General features: G+C 49.8%; 1 protein-coding gene across 1 annotated transcript in view; it reads left to right on the plus strand.

Moving 5' to 3' along the window:
- The window catches only part of ZNF280D (zinc finger protein 280D), a 434,133-nt gene that overhangs the window by 89,799 nt on the left and 325,843 nt on the right, over positions 1-18,491 (plus strand). The window contains 1 exon segment of the mRNA XM_030189034.1: positions 10,273-10,393. Within this exon segment, the coding sequence (XP_030044894.1) occupies positions 10,273-10,393 (121 nt within the window).

Below are 18,491 nucleotides of genomic sequence, written 5' to 3' on the forward strand. Positions count from 1 at the left end.
CCACTCATTATTTTATAGACTTCTATCATATCTCCCCCTCAGCTGCCTTTTCTCCAAGCTGAAGAGTCCTAGCCGCTTTAGCCTTTCCTCAAAGGGAAGTCGTCCCATCCCCTTTATCATTTTCGTCGCCCTTCTCTGCACCTTTTCTAATTCCACTATATCTTTTTTGAGATGCAGCGACCAGAATTGAACACAATATTCGAGATGCGGTCGCACCATGGAGCAATACAAAGGCATTATAACATCCTCATTTTTGTTTTCCATTCCTTTCCTAATAATACCTAACATTCTATTGCTTTCTTTATCCGCAGCAGCACACTGAGCAGAAGGTTTCAACGTATCATCAATGACGACAACTAGATCCCTTTCTTGGTCCTTGACTCCAAACGTGGAACCTTGCATGACATAGCTATAATTCGGGTTCCTCTTTCCCACATGCATCACTTTGCACTTGGTCACATTAAATGTCATCTGCCATTTAGACGCCCAGTCTTGTAAGGTCCTCTTGTAATTTTTCACAATCCTCCCGCGATTTAACGACTTTGAATAACTTTGTGTCATCAGCAAATGTAATTACCTCACTAGTTACTCCCATATCTAGGTCATTTATAAATATGTTAAAAAGCAGCGGTCCCAGCACAGAGCTCTGGGGAACCCCATTGAGAGTACTGACCATTTAACCCTACTGTCTGTTTTCTATGTTTTTTTTTATTTGCATGAAGTCTTTATTAACAGTTAATACAGATATTAAGAAACATAAAACAAAGTGGACCGTACAGTAAGCTCCAATCCATCTTAACATACTTTGTTTTCTATGTCCTCCCCCCACCTGTAACAGAACTCGCACTGCTCTGACCTTTAGCATCATTTGAATTATACATGAAGGGTAAAAGGTTCCCAGATCAAGTGCCACCTATTCATCTGATTGTGCCGCTCCGCTAGTAGCCTCTCCATCTCACAAACATGCCTCAACTTATGAAGCCACCTCGCTATTGGAGGAGTCAAGGGCTGCTTCCAACAGGATGCTATTACAACTCTAGCTGCATACGTGGCATACTGCATCAAGGCTTGCTGAGTGGAGGAAAAGCCCGCAGCTTTTGCAGAAAAGAGAAAAAAGCAGGGTTCCATGGGATCATACTTCCCAGCCACATCTGCAACCTACTGCGGATCGATTTCCAAAAGGCCCTTATTTTCACGCATGCCCACCAAACGTGCCCCATTGTACCTCTGACTCCGCAACCCCTCCAGCACAGGCCCAACGACGCGGGATATATGCGCTGAAGGCGCTCAGGCATGAAGTACCATCTAAACAGCACCTTTACTGTGTTTTCCTTGAAGGGTATGTGAGAAGACACCCTCACCATTGCACACTCTATCCTCTCCCACTCAGCCTCTGCCAGCTCCAGACTTATTTCCCTCTGCCAACTCCTCCTGTGAAGAGTATAATGCGGTGTTTGCATGTTAATAATACTGTAAAGGCGAGATATTAACCCACTTGTCGCTGGTCCCTCACAGATTTTCTCCAGAGATAACCTTTCCCGGGTTACCACCTCCCGAACAGCCTTTGTTTGTCTTGAGAAAATGGGATAATTGAAGGTAAGCGTATTCATATGTCCCCACTATTGGGAATTTCCCCACGACCGCTGGATATGGCATTAAAGAGTCCCCATCAAACAGTTGGCCCCACGTTCTCAAGCCTCCCCCATACCACCTAGTGAATATACCCCTCTCGGTACCAGGGTAAAATAATGGGTTAAAAGCTATGGGTGACAAACGTGACAACATGCATCGTCTTTTTGGAAAAAGACTATCCCAGTACGAGAGAGTAACATAAATAGTGGGGCACAGTCTCTCCCCAAGTGACCTAAGCGAGCTCAGATTCCACATATGCGCCCGTAGGGGTCTTGCTCCTACGGAGTACTGTTCTAAATGTACCCACTTGTCTATCAGGGTAATCTTGGAACCCTTCTATTGCTGCACGCGCTTGGGTTGCTCTATAGTACTAATTCAAGTTGGAAACCCCCAGCCCTCCCCTTCTCCTATCCTGGAAGAGAAAGGAGCGCGATAGACGTGGGCACTTGCCCGCCCCGATGAAGCGCATGTTACGATCCTGTAGTGCCGCAAGGAATTTTCTGGGTATCATCATCGGGAGAGCTTGAAATAAATACAACAGGCGCGGCAGAACATTCATCTTTACTGTAGCTATTCTGCCAAACCAAGAAAGTTCCAAGTCCCCCCACCTATCCAAGTCAGCAGTGATAACCCTAGCCAGCCCTTTATAGTTCGCTGTGAAAAGATCCGATAGTTAGCCGTCAGATTCACGCCCAAGTAGTGAATTCCCTTACTAGCCCACCGAAAGGCGAAGGAGGACTTTAATGACTCCACCAACTCCTTAGGTAGAGTTACATTCAGGGCTTCAGATTTTGACATGTTCACTCTAAAACCAGACACTACTGAGTACTCCTCAATGACACGCAAGAGGCTAGGGAAGGTAGCCAGAGGACGAGTGACAAACAGCAGCACATCGTCTGCAAAAAGTGCCATCTTATGCTCTCTCCCAGCTATAGTAATTCCCGAGATGTCTGGGCTGGATCTCACCCTGGAAGCAAAAGGCTCCATTACCATAGCAAACAATAGTGGGGACAAGGGGCAACCCTGTCGAGTACCTCTATGCAAAGTAATCATTTCAGAGTTGCCGCCATTTACTCTCACACGCTTTTGGTGAGTCATAAAAAGCTTGAATCCACCCTCGGAACTGCGGTCCTATCCCAAAGGCCTCCATCACCTTATACATAAATGGCCAATGAACCCTATCGAAGGCCTTTTCAGCGTCTAGACTAAGGAGGCACAAGGGCCTCCGAACTCTCCTAGCTAGATACATTAAATCAACTACATGCCACGTGTTATCCATTGCCTTTCTATAGGGAACAAAGCCTACTTGGTCAGGCTGAATAAGTGCCGGGAGTAACGGCGCCAGACGGTTGGCCAGAACCTTAGCTAGTATTTTTACGTCAGCGTTTAGACAGAAATAGGATGATAAGAGCCACATTCCCAATGGTCTTTATCTGGTTTGGGCAATACCGCTATCCACGCTTCCAGCATGGAGGAGGGGAAGAATTCTCCCTTCCCGACCTGATTGAATGGGTCCGCCAAGAGTGGAGCTAATTCGGGGGCAAATTTCTTATTCATTGGGAAATCCATCCAACCCCGGAGATTTACAGGATGGCAGGTGTTGAATGGCCTTTTGTATCTCCAAAGGGGTGACCGGTTTGTCCAAAGTTACCCGCTGCTGAAATGTCAGAGAAGCAAGGTCACTCTGCTAAATAATCGGCAATGGATTCTGTAGGGGGATTTATCTTCTGCGCGTACAGATCTTGATAGAATTCCCCAAATCGCCTGCATATAGCCTCTGATGTAAGCAGCATTTCCCCCCTCCCATCTCGGACACGAGTTACCTCTCGGTCTGTCTTTTGCCTGCGTAGCCTTATAGCGAGGAGGCGTCCTGCCTTATTAGTAAACTCATAGGAGCTAGCCTTAGCTCTCGATTGCAAGAGACTTAACTGCTCCGAATAAATAGAGTCCAACTGGAATCGCTGCTCGCGCAACTCTTCCAGGACTGCTGGGGAACCCCCAGCCTTAATTTGCGCCTCCAGGTAACGAATCCTTTCCAAGAATTGTGCCAATTGAGCCCTACGGGTCTTCGCACTCTTACTAGCTATTTGCAAGAAGTAGCCTCTCGACACTGCCTTCATGGCGTCCCACACTATGCTAAGGGAAGGCCCCAACTCCAGGTTAAACTCCAAATACTCCTTCAACACTTTCCTACAGCTCTCCACAACCTCGCCCTCCCTGTAGCACGCTCGTATTGAGCGTCCAGTTCTTGTCCTTAGTCTCTGCCCGAATGGATGGCAGAGTGACCCAAACTGGAGCATGATCTGATATTGTCATGCTATCGATTCCTGCTCTCGGGCCCCTCTCCACTAGTGCAATGTCAAGGAAGACGCAGTCAATACGAGAGTAAGATGCATGCACTGGCGAATAATATGTGTAATCTCTCACTCTCTCATGACTCAACCTCCACACATCCAACGCACCCAAGGAATAGGATAATGATCTCAAGGCTAATGATTCCTTATTTTCCAACTGATGGATAACTCCAGACCGATCTAAGGCCGGATTCATGACTGCATTGAAGTCACCCCCCAAGATCAGAGAGCCCTGAACAAATGTAGCAAGAGCATTCTTCACCCTGGTGTTAAAGTACCCCTGATGGTCATTTGGTGCATATGTTGATGCCAGAGTTAGGTCCACTTGATCTAATACAATGTGCAAAAACAAAAAACGGCCTCCTGGATCTCGCTTGATCTTCACTATTTGGGTTGCTACCGACGTATGAAACAACACTGCCACACTGCGTTTTTTTTGGACCCTTCAGCAGAGGAGGCAAAAAGGCTTTTGGGATAACTAGGGTGGGGAGGAGTCTTCATGCACCCCACGAAGGTGTGTCTCCTGCAATAGGACTATATGCGACTTTAACTCGATAACTCTTTAAATAGCTTCTGCCGTTCTGAGGCATGTTCAAGCTCTTAACATTGTAAGATATAATTCTTAAGTCAACATTCATTTCGGGGAGTTGTACAAGATATTCTATAGTTCTCAAGTAAAACCAGCCCACTTCATGAATATGTGCCCCCCGATCCATGCATTGCTCCAAACCAAGTCCCCCCACCCAGCCCATATCTGGTACCCCTCCCTCCCCCTATCCCCCCTCACCCCAACACGAACACCAACCAGAGGACACAAGTCCCCTATATGGGAACGGAGGAAGTAACCCACAATCCTCCCGCCTCCCCACACCCACTCCCCCCTACTACCACCAGCATTGTGTCTCCCCTGCCATTAAGTTTGCTCACCCATCCACACTCCATGCAGCAACATTCCAATCATCCCCCTTATATTCCCCACCCTGCTGCTTACAACATAACAACATACTGTTCAACATTCCCCATTCGCCCTTACCACCCGATTGCAAATACTTTAGTAAGCCATATGGCTGGAAGTTACAGATTAAATTCTAAACATTTCAAAACATTTGTAACTCTCTCCCAGCAAACCACTGTTTACCACAGTCTTGTCCATTGTCCCTCTGGACATCCATACAGGCAGAATACCTTGAAGTGATAATTCCCTCTGATCTTTCCGAATGGTATCAGGTCTCTTCTGCTGCAACTTTTCTTTTCGGGTTGCTCGTTTAGTTGTTTCAGGGACCCGCTGCCATCTTTGTAGCTTCGCCTTGGTGATGGGCACCAATGCACCCAGAGGTGTACTTGAGGTCACCAACCTTGCTGCATGCAGGGATGGCCAAGCTTCTGACAATGACTGAACTCTGTTCTTGGTTCCCTTCAGTGCATAATTCAGTGAAAACGGGAAACCCCATTGGTACGGCATACGCTCTTTTTTTTTTTTTAATGTTTTTATTAGCGTTATTCTTTAACATTGCACAACAGCATTGTAAACAGCACAATATTCTAAACCTCAGCTCATAAAACCGGCATACGCTCTTTAATCAAAATGTCCAAAGCCGGCTTCATTTGGCGTCGCTGTTGCAGGGTATATTGCGAGAGGTCTTGGTACACAGTTATTTTGGCTCCCCCATATTACAGGTCCTGTGCCCTCTGGGGCCCAGTTAAGTATTTGCTCCTTGACCTCATATTGTGAAACTGAGTGATTATGTCCCCGCGCCCTAGTCTCCTGCCACTGGCCAAGGGCTCTGTGTGCTCTATCCAGGTCAATTGCCACCGCTTCCGCCTCGGACCCCATCAGGGCTGCACACAAAGTTTTCATCATTTGCAGGACTTACTCCGGTCTCCCCGCCTTCAGGAATCCCCCGAAACCTCCTGCCCCTATTTTCAAGTAATCAAGCTTATATGCCAATCCACCATTTTTCTTTTTTCCAGCGCTTGGATTTGTGCCTCATGCGAGCACAGGGATTCAGCGTGCTCATCATGCTTTAACTCCGCGTCCTCCACTCTGCCCCCCTACTCTCGAAGGTCAGTGCTCAGCACCTCCATGCGGTCCAATATATCCTCCTTGGACATTTTAATGTCATCTTGGATGCTAGATAGTACTACTACTACTATTTAGCATTTTTTCTATAGCGCTACAAAGCGTACGCAGTGCTGGAGTTGGAGTGGAAGAACCCTCCCACTTTGGTCTTACAGCTTGGCCTTTGAGAGGTGGCCGCTGTCGGAGACAGAGTGCTGGGCTTGATGGACCTTTGGTCTTTTCCAGCGTGGCAGTGCTTATATGCTTATTAAAGAAGAAGGGCTATTCAGATGTGGTGATTGCCACTTTACTGTAGGCTCGTAAATGGTCCACAATAATGGTGTGGAGCACCTTTGTGACGTGTGCTCTTCGGGAATGGTCGCCCTTGCGGGCTTCAGTTTCCAAGATGTTGGGTTTTTTTTTTTACAGTAGGGGTTGACTTATAATTCCATCAGAGATCAGGTGGCGATGCTAGCCTGCTACCGGGGAGGTCTGTCGGGACCCTCCTTAGCTGCTCATCCAGATGTAATGTGATTTTTATGGGGTGCTCTTCACCTTCGACCTCTCTGTTAGCGTCTGTGTCCGGGCTGGAACTTGAATTTGGTGCTCCAGGCTTTGATGCGGGCTCCCTTTGAACCCTTATGCAGGGCGTCAGATAAGGACTTGACCCTTAAAACGGTGTGTTGATGGCCATGGCGTCAGCTCAGATTCAGGTGTTGTCGTGTACAGACCCTTTTCTTCAATTTTCAGAAGCTAGCGTAACTTTGTGGACTGTGCCATCCTTTCTACTGAAAGTTGTGTTAGCATTCCATCTTAATCAGGATCGCTTCCTTCCTTCTTTTCGACAGGAAGACTACCCGACGCAGTTTGCATCTCTTCGATTACTGGATGTTCGGAGGGTCCTTCTTCAGTACTTGCAGATGTCCAATGACTTTAGGAGCTCGGACCATCTCTTCGTTCTGGCAGGTTCCCGTCGGGGTGAAGCGGCATTGAAACCCACAATTGCGCGCTGGCTTAAGGAAGCCATTGCGTCGGCTTATATTCTGGCCAGTCAAACTCCGCTGGAGGGGAGGGGGCTTTCATGCCCATTCTACTGGAGCTTAAGCTACCTCATGGGCAGAAACTGGTGTTCTGTCGTTGGAGGAGATTTGTAGGGCAGCTGCTTGGGCATCACTGCATACCTTTTCCAAACATTACAGAGTAGATGTAGCTGGGTGGATGCATGTTTTGGGGCAAGAGTTTTGTTGCAGGGAGCGGTGGCTTCCCACCCTATTTAGGGAGTGCTTTGGTTCCTGGATTTATCTGCTGCTGGGGCTAAGGAAGGTAAAATTATGCCTTACCTGATCATTTTCTTTCCTTTAGTCACAGCAGATGAATCCAGGATACCACCCTGATTTTCAGCCGCAGATTCTTTCAGGCACAGCTTATGTTGCCGGTCTTTGCTGTGTAGTTTCTTTTCAGATTGGAGTTCCTATACATTACAAAAAAAAAGCAGAAGAAACATAGTGCATACCTAGGAGAACATGTGTCTCAACGTTCCAAGACGAGTAGTTTCTGGTTACTGCTATTGTGTTGCAGTGCTTTCTGTGCGGACTGTGCTGTTGAGGTCGTTGTTTGTGAGGAAGTTTTCAGTTATGTTCCAGATTCCCATGCCTACTGCTTTGTGATATGACATATACTAAATGGCATAGGGCTGGTATGACTCCTTTCAGTTTAGTTTTCTATCTCCAACTGCTGGTAGACGAATACAACCCACTGGTTCCTGGATTCATCTGCTGCGACTAAAGGAAAGAAAATTATCAGGTAAGGCATAATTTTACCGTAAGCCATGCAAGAAGAAAGACCACAATATTTGTAAATGTACCAGTGAAGAAGGAGCTCTGAGACTGAGCCTGGGCCTGATTGGGGTGGATGGCATTTCCACTTTGATAATTGTCTCTGGGCCAATGATATATGGGAACACTTGTAGTGTGAATAAAGATTTTGTCCCGCTTGTGAAGGCTCCTAGTACTCTGACTCCTGTTGGCTCCCACTCTTGCTATCCCTTGTAAATTAGTAAGCATACTTTGGGAGCATGAGAGTAACAGGCATTAACGTTTTGTAACCTGGAGCCCATAAATACCAAGAAGAGAGGACACGAGGCCTCCCAGGAAAAATAAAGTCACAATTGGAATAGAAAAGCAAATGTATTTTAATCTTGGGGGGGGGGGGGGGGGGGCGCAAACTTGAAAAATAGTTTCAGATAATCTTGAGTGTTTATGTATTGCCTTCCTGTTCCATCAAAGGACCCAGTGTAGTTAACAGTTTCTTCCTTTTCATCCTGCTAGACCAGACCAGACTGACAGATTGTCACCCTATCAGCAGATGGAGGCAGAGAATCTGTTTAGCGACATCACCAATACAGGGAGTGGTACAGCCTTGGAACCTTTCTGTATTTTTCTGCCTCCAGCAGATGGTGTAGGTTGGACTGGTGCAGCAGATTTCTTCTGACTAGGCTTATCTCAGGGAGCAGTCCACGGCTTGCAGCCGTTGAGGTAGAGCCTTGGCTAGGGTTTCACTCCCAGAATTGATCCAAGAAGCTTTTTCCCCCCTGCTAAAAAAAGGAGAGGTTTGACCTTCCAAAGCCCCAAGGTTTAGTCCACAGGCTTCAGCTTGTGAGGATGGCCGATATTGGTTCTACAGCACTCTGTTGGCAAAGGCGAGGTTAATCCTCAATTTTCCGTGGCTGGAGGCTGGTTGTCGAGAACTTGGAGAAGGCACAGACCTGTCTTTGAATCTGGCCTTGTTGCAAGTGAATCTTGGTTAGGGTTTGGTCCTCAACTCTCTTAAAACTTAGGTCATGGTGCTGTGCTGCTTCAGAGGCAGGGTTAATGGGGGGGAGGGGTTCTTCCTAATGGCTCCTTTTGATGAATGTCAGTTTTTGAGTAGTGCAGCAAATTTGTCCACCATTGCTGGGTGTGGTACTTCTGGGCGAACTCAGTTTAGTTCTTCAGGCCTTGACTAGGCTGCCCTGTGAGCCTATGAAGCATACATCCCTAAAAGATCAGTCCTTGACAGCTATTTTCACCTGATTGTGTCCATTGAGCAAAGCGTGCCTTCTTACATAAGCACTCCCCCTTTTTAAGTGACTCAGGTGATCTTGCTTCTGGCATTCAGGGAGAAAGTGAAGTTGGGTTCCACCCCAAATGCTTCATAAAAAGTTGGATGTTAACAGGGTGCTCCTGCACTACTTAAAAGTGACAAATTCCTTCTGGACTTCTGACAGGTTCTTTGTTTTGTTCTACTGGCCTCACAAGGGTGAAATGGCTCCAAAGTACTCTTTTTGTGCATTGGATTAAGGTGGATACACAAGCGGCTTTTAAACTCTGGCTGGAGGTTTCAGTTGGGTTGAGGGGTTATTCTACTAGGGCCCTAGTGACTTTAGGGGTGAAGGACTGAGTGGTTTATCCAGAAGACATCTGGAAGGCAGCAACATGGTCATTGCTGCCTTGTTTTGTAAAGCACTACAAGATTGATATTCAGGGCAGGGGGAGATAGTGCCTTTGGTGAAAAAAAAAAAAAAAGATATTTCCTCTGAGGGATAAAACTTTGGTACATCCCATCAGTCTGGATTGATCTAGCAAGATGAAATTTGGTCTTACCTGATAATTTTCTTTGAGTCCTGGTAGACAGGTCCAGAACCCACCCAGGAAGACAGCGGGGGTCTTGTAAACTAAAAAGAGGTAGCCTGACTTTGAAGATTTCTCAGCTAAAGGTCTGAAATCTAATCATTTCTATTTCTTTGTAGTTTGCAGAGGGATTCCTCAGTTGTGGTTGGGCTCTGCTCGTTGTTAGCTTTAGAATTGGCTGCACCATTTCCTGTATTGGTAATATATCTGAAATAGTTCAGGTTCTCTGCCTCCATGTGCTAGTAGGGTAGCATAACCTGCAAGTCTGGAGCTGTCTAGCACGAATCAAAGAATCAAGTCACCAGATAGGACACAATTATCACTGAAAAAAAGTTCAGAAAGGTCTTTTGAACATTTGAAACAGTTGTGTGTTCTGTCAGCACTAATAATATAGCAAAAGATGTTTGATCTGTTTACATTGGGGAACGGCAAGTAGATAGTCTATAAAAGGATCATGAAAGGATTTTGAATCCATATATGTGCAAAAAGTAAATAGGCTGCAAACAAAATGATTGTTTGATGTTGAGGAAGCTAATATACAGAAAATGCTCTTTTCTAGAGTTTTATTATGAGCTCATCACAAGTTTCTCCAACTAAGTCGTCAGGTGTGGTGTTTGGCACACGACAAAACACAGGTGTGGCACAATACCAAGGAGGACAAGCACCTCAACATGGCAGGTGTGTGTAATAAATTCATATTACTACTTTTTTTTCCCTTTGCCAAAATACCATGTTCATTGTTGGTTTAATCATGAATTGATGATGAGTTGGGCAGACTGGATAGACCGTTCAGGTGTGCTGTCTCCACTATGTTATTATGTTATGTTACTTTACCCATGATTATCATGCTATCAACCTCACCTGGAAATCAAACCAAGATTGGTCACTCAGTTTCAAGAACTACTACTACTTATCATTTCTATAGCGCTACTAAATGTATGCAGCGCTGTACACTTGAACATGAAGAGACAGTCACTGTTCGACAGAGCTTACAATCTAATTAGAACAGACAAACAGGACAAATAAGAGATAAGGGAATTACTAAGATGGGGATGGTAAAATAAGGGTACTGAACAAGTGAGGTAAGGGTAAGGCAGTTAAAGCAGAATCAAAAGGTGGGCTTCTTAGCCTAGATTTGAAGATGGCCAGGGATGGAGCTTTACGTACAGGCTCAGGAAGTCTGTTCTAGGCATATGGTACAGCAAGTAAAAGGAACGGAGTCTGGAGTTAGCGGGTGGAGAAGGGTGCAGATAAGAGAGATTTACTCACGTGAACGGAGTTCCGGGAGGAGTGTAGGGAGAGATGAGAATGGGACATGATCAAAGTATTATATTCTCCGAGGACAAGCAGGCTGCTTGTTCTCACGACTGGGTGACGTCCACAGCAGCCCCCTCCAACCGGAAAAGTTTCAGAGTAAACTGAAAAACGTTCTGTGGAGGTCCCGCGCGCGGGGCACGCCCACCGCGCATGCGCGGCCGTGTTCCCGCACTTGCGCGACTGCTCCCCCGCTCAGTTCTCGTTTTCCGCGGTGGAGAGAGACTTCATGCGTCTTCCTCTCAGCCTCGGAAACCGTTTTGGCGAATTCGTTCTCTTTTGTTTCGTGGCGCCATCGTGCTTTCTTCCTTCCTTTCTAAAGTTAAAAAAAAAACTTGTTTCCCGTAGTTCTTTAGTTTTTGCCGCGGAGCGTCCACGTTCTTCCTTTTCATGGCCCTTTTCGTTGCCACCATCGACGATTTTGACCCCGGCGCCCGCGATTTTTCCGTCGATAACATCGAGGATTCCAGCAGCTTCAAGCAGAAGTGTGTTGGTGGCGGCCGGGCAATCTCGCTTTTGTGACACCCACGCTTGGTGCCTTCAGTGCCTCGGGCCTGAGCATCATCCCCAAAGCGTGCAAATTGTGTCTTAGCTTAAAAAAAGCGGGGCACAAGGTGGCGAGACAAGCTCAGCAGGATCGTCTTTTTGGAGCTTGGCCCCAGCCCTTCGACTTCGACAGCATCGACAACCAGCTGGCGCTTCTGACTTGGCAACGGATATTTATGGCAACGACCTCAGGAGAGCAGGGTACCACAGGCCCGATGACACCCCTCGCGGGAGCAGCTGAGCAGTCGAGTGGGCCTCCACCTGCCTCGACAGTTCCTGCTGTGCAGGCCCATCGGGACTGACCCTTTTTGGACCCGACCCCGACGAGGCATGTGGATTCTACGTCGTCCTCGTCGGTACCGCGGAGCGCCGATGACGTGCATCGAAAGAAACAAGCTAAGAAGCACCATCATCGGTCACCCCCTTCTCACGGTACTGGGAGCTCCAGGACGTCGAGAGATTCAGCACCTGAGAAGTGTTGACGCCGGGAGGATCGCTCCCCCTCCATCGAGGAGGTGTCGATGCGTCTGTTGTTGGGCAGTCCGGTACCGCCTCCTCGCCCTGTGCAGATTCTATCTCCGACTCCTGCACCGGCCCCTCAGCCGTTCCCGACAGTGGCTTTTGATGAGCGCCTCTGGGCCATTCTTCCAGGTACCCTGGAAGGGCTGCTGCGCTAGCCTCTCCTGGTGCCGGGGGGTGCTTGCGCCCTCGGCACTGTCGATGGAAGCACCGGCTGGCTCTGGTCCTGCGATGCGGTCGTCGACACTGGTACTGCTTGCGGCATCGGTGTCTGCCGCCACTCAGGTGGACTTTCCGTCAATGTCGAAAGAGGGAGCTTCGTCCCCGCCGGTGCGGGAGTCCACCTCTGAGTCAAGATGGACCCGGTTTTGGACTGAAGTCAGGGAGATCATGTCCGACACCGAGGAGCAAGCCTCGTGGGGGGGGGGGAGGAGGAGGACCATAGGTATTTCTCTTCCGAGGAGTCCTGTGGTCTTCCCCCCGACCCCACTCCTTCACCGGAAAGGAAGCTTTCACCACTGGAAAGCCTTTCCTTTGCCTCCTTTGTTAGGGACATGTCTGTGAGCATTCCCTTCCTGTGGTTACTGTGGATGAGCCGAGGACTGAGATGCTCGAGGTCCTCGACTATCCATCACCACCTAGAGAGTCTTCCACGGTACCGTTGCACAATGTCCTAAAGGAGGACCACTGCTGCGGAACTGGCTGAAGCCCTTATCTAACTCCACCATCCCCAAGAAAGCCAAGTCCCAGTATAGGATCCACAGTGACCCGGAGTTGATGAGGACTCAGTTGCCACACGATTCTGTGGTGGTGGATTCTGCTCTCAAGAGAGCCAAGAGTTCGAGGGACACCGCCTCGGCGCTCCCGGGGCACGAGTCTCGCACTCTGGATTCTTTTGGAAGGAAGGCCTATCATTCCTCCATGCTCGTGACCAAGATCCAGTCTTACCAGCTCTACACGAGCATCCACATGCGGAACAATGTGCGGCAACTGGCGGACCTGGTTGACAAGCTTCCTCCGGAGCAGTCCAGGCAGCTGAAGGTGTGTCACAAATTCCTGTCCAGGGGTATTTATGACACTTGTGATGTTGCATCCAGATCCGCTGCTCAAGGTATAGTGATGTGCAGACTCTCATGGCTGCGTGCCTCTGACCTGGACAATCGGACCCAGCAGCGGCTGGCAGATGTTCTTTGCCGGGGGGATAATATCTTTGGCGAGAAAGTTGAGCAATTGGTCGAACAGCTTCACCAGCAGGAAACTGCCCTCGACAGCCTCTCCCACAGGGCGCCTTCAGCATCTACCTCATCAGGTAGACGATTTTTCAGGGGAAAGAAGACTGCTTCTTACGCTTACTCTAAGCGTAGGTACAGTCCTCCTTCCCGACAGCCTGCCCAGGCTCAGCCCCAGCGCGATCGTTCACGTCAACAGCGTGTGACCAAGCAGGCTCCTGCAGCTCCCCAGCAAAAGCAAGGGACGGGCTTTTGACTGGATCCGGGAGAGTATAGCCACCATAAAAGAGCCCGTGCTGGGCGATCTGCCGGTCGGGGGGAGGTAAAACTTTTTCACCAAAGGAGCTCAGTCTTTCAGCTCCTACCACAGGCAGGTACTTGCAGAGGAACTCTCCGCCCTTCTCAGCGCCAGTGAGGTCAAGCCCGTACCGCCCAGGCAAGAAGAGCTGGGATTCTATTCCAGGTACTTCCTTGTGCATAAGAAAACGGGGGGGGGGGGGGATACATCCCATCCTAGACTTGAGGGGCCTAAACAAATATCTGGTCCGAGAAAAGTTCAGGATGCTTTTCCTGGGCACCCTTCTTCCCTGATTCAGAAAAACGACTGGCTATGCTTCCTGGATTTAAAGGATGCTTATACTCACATCCCGATACTTACAGCTCACAGACAGTATCTGCGATTCACTCTGGGAACACAGCATTTCCAGTATTGTGTGCTGCCCTTTGGGCTCGCCTCTGCGCCACGGGTGTTCACAAAATGCCTGTTGGTGGTTGCGGCGTCTCTGCGCAAGCTGGGGGTACATGTGTTCCCTTATCTCGATGATTGGTTGGTGAAGAGCACCTCGGAGGCAGGAGCTCTTCAGTCCATGCAGGCGACTATTCAACTCTTGGAGCTACTGGGGTTTGTGATAAATTACCCAAAGTCCCACCTCCGCCCAGTTCAGTCACTCGAATTCATAGGAGCTCTGCTGAATTCACAGACTGCTCATGCCTACTTCCCCGAGGCCAGAGCGCAGAATCTTCTGTCCCTTGCCTCCCGGGTACGAGCGTCCCAGCAGATCACAGCTCGGCAGATGTTGAGACTTCTGGGCCATATGGCATCTACAGTCCATGTGACTTCCATGGCTCATCTTCACATGAGATCAGCTCAATGGACCCTAGCTTCCCAGTGGTATCAGGCTACGGGGAACCTAGGGGATGCAATCCGACTTCCCACCAGTTTCCGCAATTCACTCCACTGGTGGACAATTTGGTCCAATCTGACTTTAGGACATCCATTCCAAATTCCTTCGCCGCAAAAAGTGCTGACGATGAATGCATCTCTCCTGGGGTGGGGAGCCCAAGTCGATGGGCTTCACACTCAAGGACTGTGGTCCCCTCCAGGAATCAGGTCTGCAGATCAACCTCCTGGAGTTGGAGAGCGGTCCTGGAACGCGCTCAAGGCTTTCAGAGATCGGCTGTCCTTTCAAGTTATCCAAATTCGGACAATCAGGTTGCGATGTACTACATCAACAAGCAGGGGGGCACCGGATCTCGCCCCTTGTGTCAGGAAGCCGTCGGGATGTGGCAATGGGCTCGCCGGCACGGCATGCACCTCCAGGCTACATACCTGGCAGGCGTAAACAACAGTCTGGCCAACAGGTTGAGCAGAATTATGCAACCCGACGATGTGGTCGCTCAGTTCGAGGTGTGTATGCAAGATCTTCCGGGAGTGGGGCAACCCCCTCGGTGGATCTTTTCGCCACGCAGACCAACCACAAGCTGCCTCAATTTTGTTCCAGGCTACAGGCCACCAACAGGCTAGCGTTGGACACCTTCCCTCCGCATTTGGCAGGACTGGCCTTCTGTAGCGTATCCTCACATACCTTTGGTGGGGAAGACTTTGCTGCAACTTAAGCAAGACCACGGCACCATGATTCTGATCGTGCCCTTTTGGCCCCATCAGATCTGGTTCCCTCTTCTTCTGGAGTTGTCTTCCGAAGAACCATGGAGATTGGAGTGTTTTCCAACCTCATCACTCAGAACGGGGGTGCTTCTACATCCCCACCTCCAGTCTCTGGCCCTCACGGCATGGTGTTGAGGGCGTAGCTTTCGCCGGTTTGGGTCTTTCTGAGGGTGTCTCCCAAGTCTTGCTTGCTTCCAGGAAAGATTCCACTAAGAAGACTTTTTGAAGTGGAGGAGGTTTGCCGTCTGGTGTGACAGCAAGGCCCTAGATCCTTGATCTTGTCCTACACAGTCCCTGCTTGAATACCTTCTACACTTGTCAGAGTCTGGTCTCAAAACCAACTCAGTAAGGAACCATCTTAGTGCAATTAGTGCTTACCATTTCTGTGTAGAGGGTAATCCTATCTCTGGACAGCCTTTAGTTGTTCGCTTCATGAGAGGTTTGCTTTTGTCAAAGCCCCCTGTCAAGCCTTCTACAGTGTCATGGGATCTCAACGTTGTCCTCACCCAGCTGATGAAACCTCCTTTTGAGCCACTGGATTCTTGCCATCTGAAGTACTTGACCTGGAAGGTCATTTTCTTGGTGGCAGCTACTTCAGCTCGTAGGGTCAGTGGGCTTCAAGCCTTGGTAGCCCATGCTCCCTATACCAAATTTCATCATAACAGAGTAGTCCTCCGCACTCACCCTAAGTTCCTGCCGAAGGTGGTGTCAGAGTTCCATCTTAACCAGTCAATTGTCTTACCAAGATAAGCATAAAGGAATCCTGTGCCGAAGGAATGGATCCTCAGGAGATCGGGAGGCGGGGCTGGTGGTTGGGAGGCGGGGTTAGGGCTGGGCAGACTTGTACGGTCTGTGCCAGAGCCGGTGGTGGGAAGCGGGACTGGTGGTTGGGAGGCGGGGATAGTGCTGGACAGACTTGTACGGTCTGTGCCAGAGCCAGTGGTTGGGAGGCAGGGCTGGTGGTGGGGAGGTGAGGATAGTGCTGGGCAGACTTATACGGTCTGTGCCTGTGCCAGAGCCAGTGGTTGGGAGGTGGGGCTGGTGGTTGGGAGGCGGGGATAGTGCGGGGCAGACTTATACGGTCTGTGCCCTGAAGAGCACAGGTACAAATCAAAGTAGGGTATACACAAAAAGCAGCAAATATGAGTTATCTTGTTGGGCAGACTGGATGGACCGTGCAGGTCTTTTTCTGCCGTCATCTACTATGTTACTATGTTTTCCCGTCCTCATACCCACCCTGCTGAATGTCAGTTGCACACATTGGACTGCAAGAGAGCATTGGCCTTCTACCTGGAGCGGACAAGCCCCCACAGACAGTCCACCCAAATGTTTGTTTCTTTTGACCCCAATATGAAGGGGGTCGCTGTCGGGAAACGCACCATTTCCAATTGGCTAGCAGATTGCATTTCCTTCACTTATGCCCAGGCTGGACTGACTCTTGAGGGTCATGTCACGGCTCATAGTGTTAGAGCCATGGCGGCATCAGTGGCCCACTTGAAGTCAGCCACTATTGAAGAGATTTGCAAGGCTGCGACGTGGTCATCAGTCCACACATTCACGTCTCATTACTGCCTCCAGCAGGATACCCGAAGCGACAGTCGGTTTGGGCAGTCGGTGCTGCAGAATCTGTTCAGGGTTTAGAATCCAACTCTACCCCCCTAGGCCCAATTTTATTCTGTTCAGGCTGCACTCTGTTAGTTGTTCTTCGTAGGTCAATCTTTGTTGTGTCCTCAATGTTGCGAGGCCCAATTGACCCTCTCTTTTTTTGAGTGAGCCTGGGAGCTAGGGTTACCCCAGTCGTGAGAACAAGCAGTCTGCTTGTCCTCGGAGAAAGCGAAAGATACATACCTGTAGCAGGTATTCTCTGAGGACAGCAGGCCGTTCTCCCCAACCCTCCCTCCTCTCCTTTGGAGTTGTATTTTCTTTTCTCCGAGGACAAGCAGGCTGCTTGTTCTCACTGATGGGTGACCTCCACGGCAGCCCCTCCAATCGGAACGTCACTAGCAAAGGCCTTTGCTAGCTCTCGCGCGCCCATCCGCACCGCGCATGCGCGGCCGTCTTCCCGCCTGAACCGGCTCGTGTTCGTCAGTCTTCTTTTGTCCGCGCTCGGGACGGTCGTGTTTTGCCGCCGTTTCGTGCCCCTCAAGTTGAACCTCGTGCGTCTTCGCGATTTCGCTTAAAAAAAAAAAAAAGAGAGACCTTGGTCTTTGTTCCTTCCCGTGTGTCCATTTTGTTTCCCCGGCGTAAGTTTCCTTTCGCTTTCGGGGTAGGCCTTTTTTGTTGCCTCGGTACGGGGTTTTTCTCTCTCCCTTATTTTTGGTGCCCTTTGTCACCATCGCGAATTTTGATTTCGCCGGCGTGATTTTTCCGCCCATGTCATCGAAGTCTCCCCAGCGGCTTCAAGAAGTGCACCCCAGTGCGCCCGCCGGTTAATCTCCGCTCACTGATAGGCACGCTTCGTGTCTTCAGTGTCTGGGGGCTGGGCACCGCACGCAGGCCTGTAGTCTTTGTACGCTTTTACCGAAGAGGACTCAGGTAGCGAGATTTGGCCCAGTGGAACGTGTTGTTCTCGGGCTCTTCGTCGACAACAGCACCGGAGGCATCGAGGTGCATCGACGTCGACAGCATCGAAGTCTTCGACCTCGGTATTGAGGTTTCGACCCCTCTGCATTGTCCGGTACCGAGACATCGGAAGGCTGCGTCGGTGTCGGTGGTACCGGGACCTCCGCTGTTGCTGATGTCGTCGGACGGTGGTGCTTCGACTGGAGTGAAGGTGAGGGCTGTCCATTCCCCTGCTGGTGGCGGTGAGCCTTCGGGTGGGTCTCCTCCTGCCCTGAGGGCTCCTGCGGTACAGCCCCCCCCCCCCCCCCCCCCGAGACCGACCTTCTTCGGCCTCGGCCCCGAGGAAGAGACGGTTGGATTCTACGTCCTCCTCGTCGGTACCGGGAAGCTCCGGTGACATGCTTCGTTTGAAGAAATCAAAGAAGCATCGACACCGGTCTCCTTCCCGCATCGGTACCGAGAGCTCTGGGTCGCCGAGGGAGTCGGCACCCAGTAGGCATCGGCACCGGGAGGACCGCTCACCCTCTGTTCAGGAGGTGTCGATGTGCTCCACCTTGGACAGCCCGGAACCGCCTCCACACCCGGAACAGACTCTGACCTCGACGCTTGCATCGGCTTCCATGTCTTTCCTCCACGCCGGCTCTGCCACGAGAGTCTCCGGGC

This window comes from Microcaecilia unicolor, chromosome 1 (genome assembly GCF_901765095.1).
Source record: "Microcaecilia unicolor chromosome 1, aMicUni1.1, whole genome shotgun sequence".
NCBI lineage: Eukaryota > Metazoa > Chordata > Amphibia > Gymnophiona > Siphonopidae > Microcaecilia > Microcaecilia unicolor.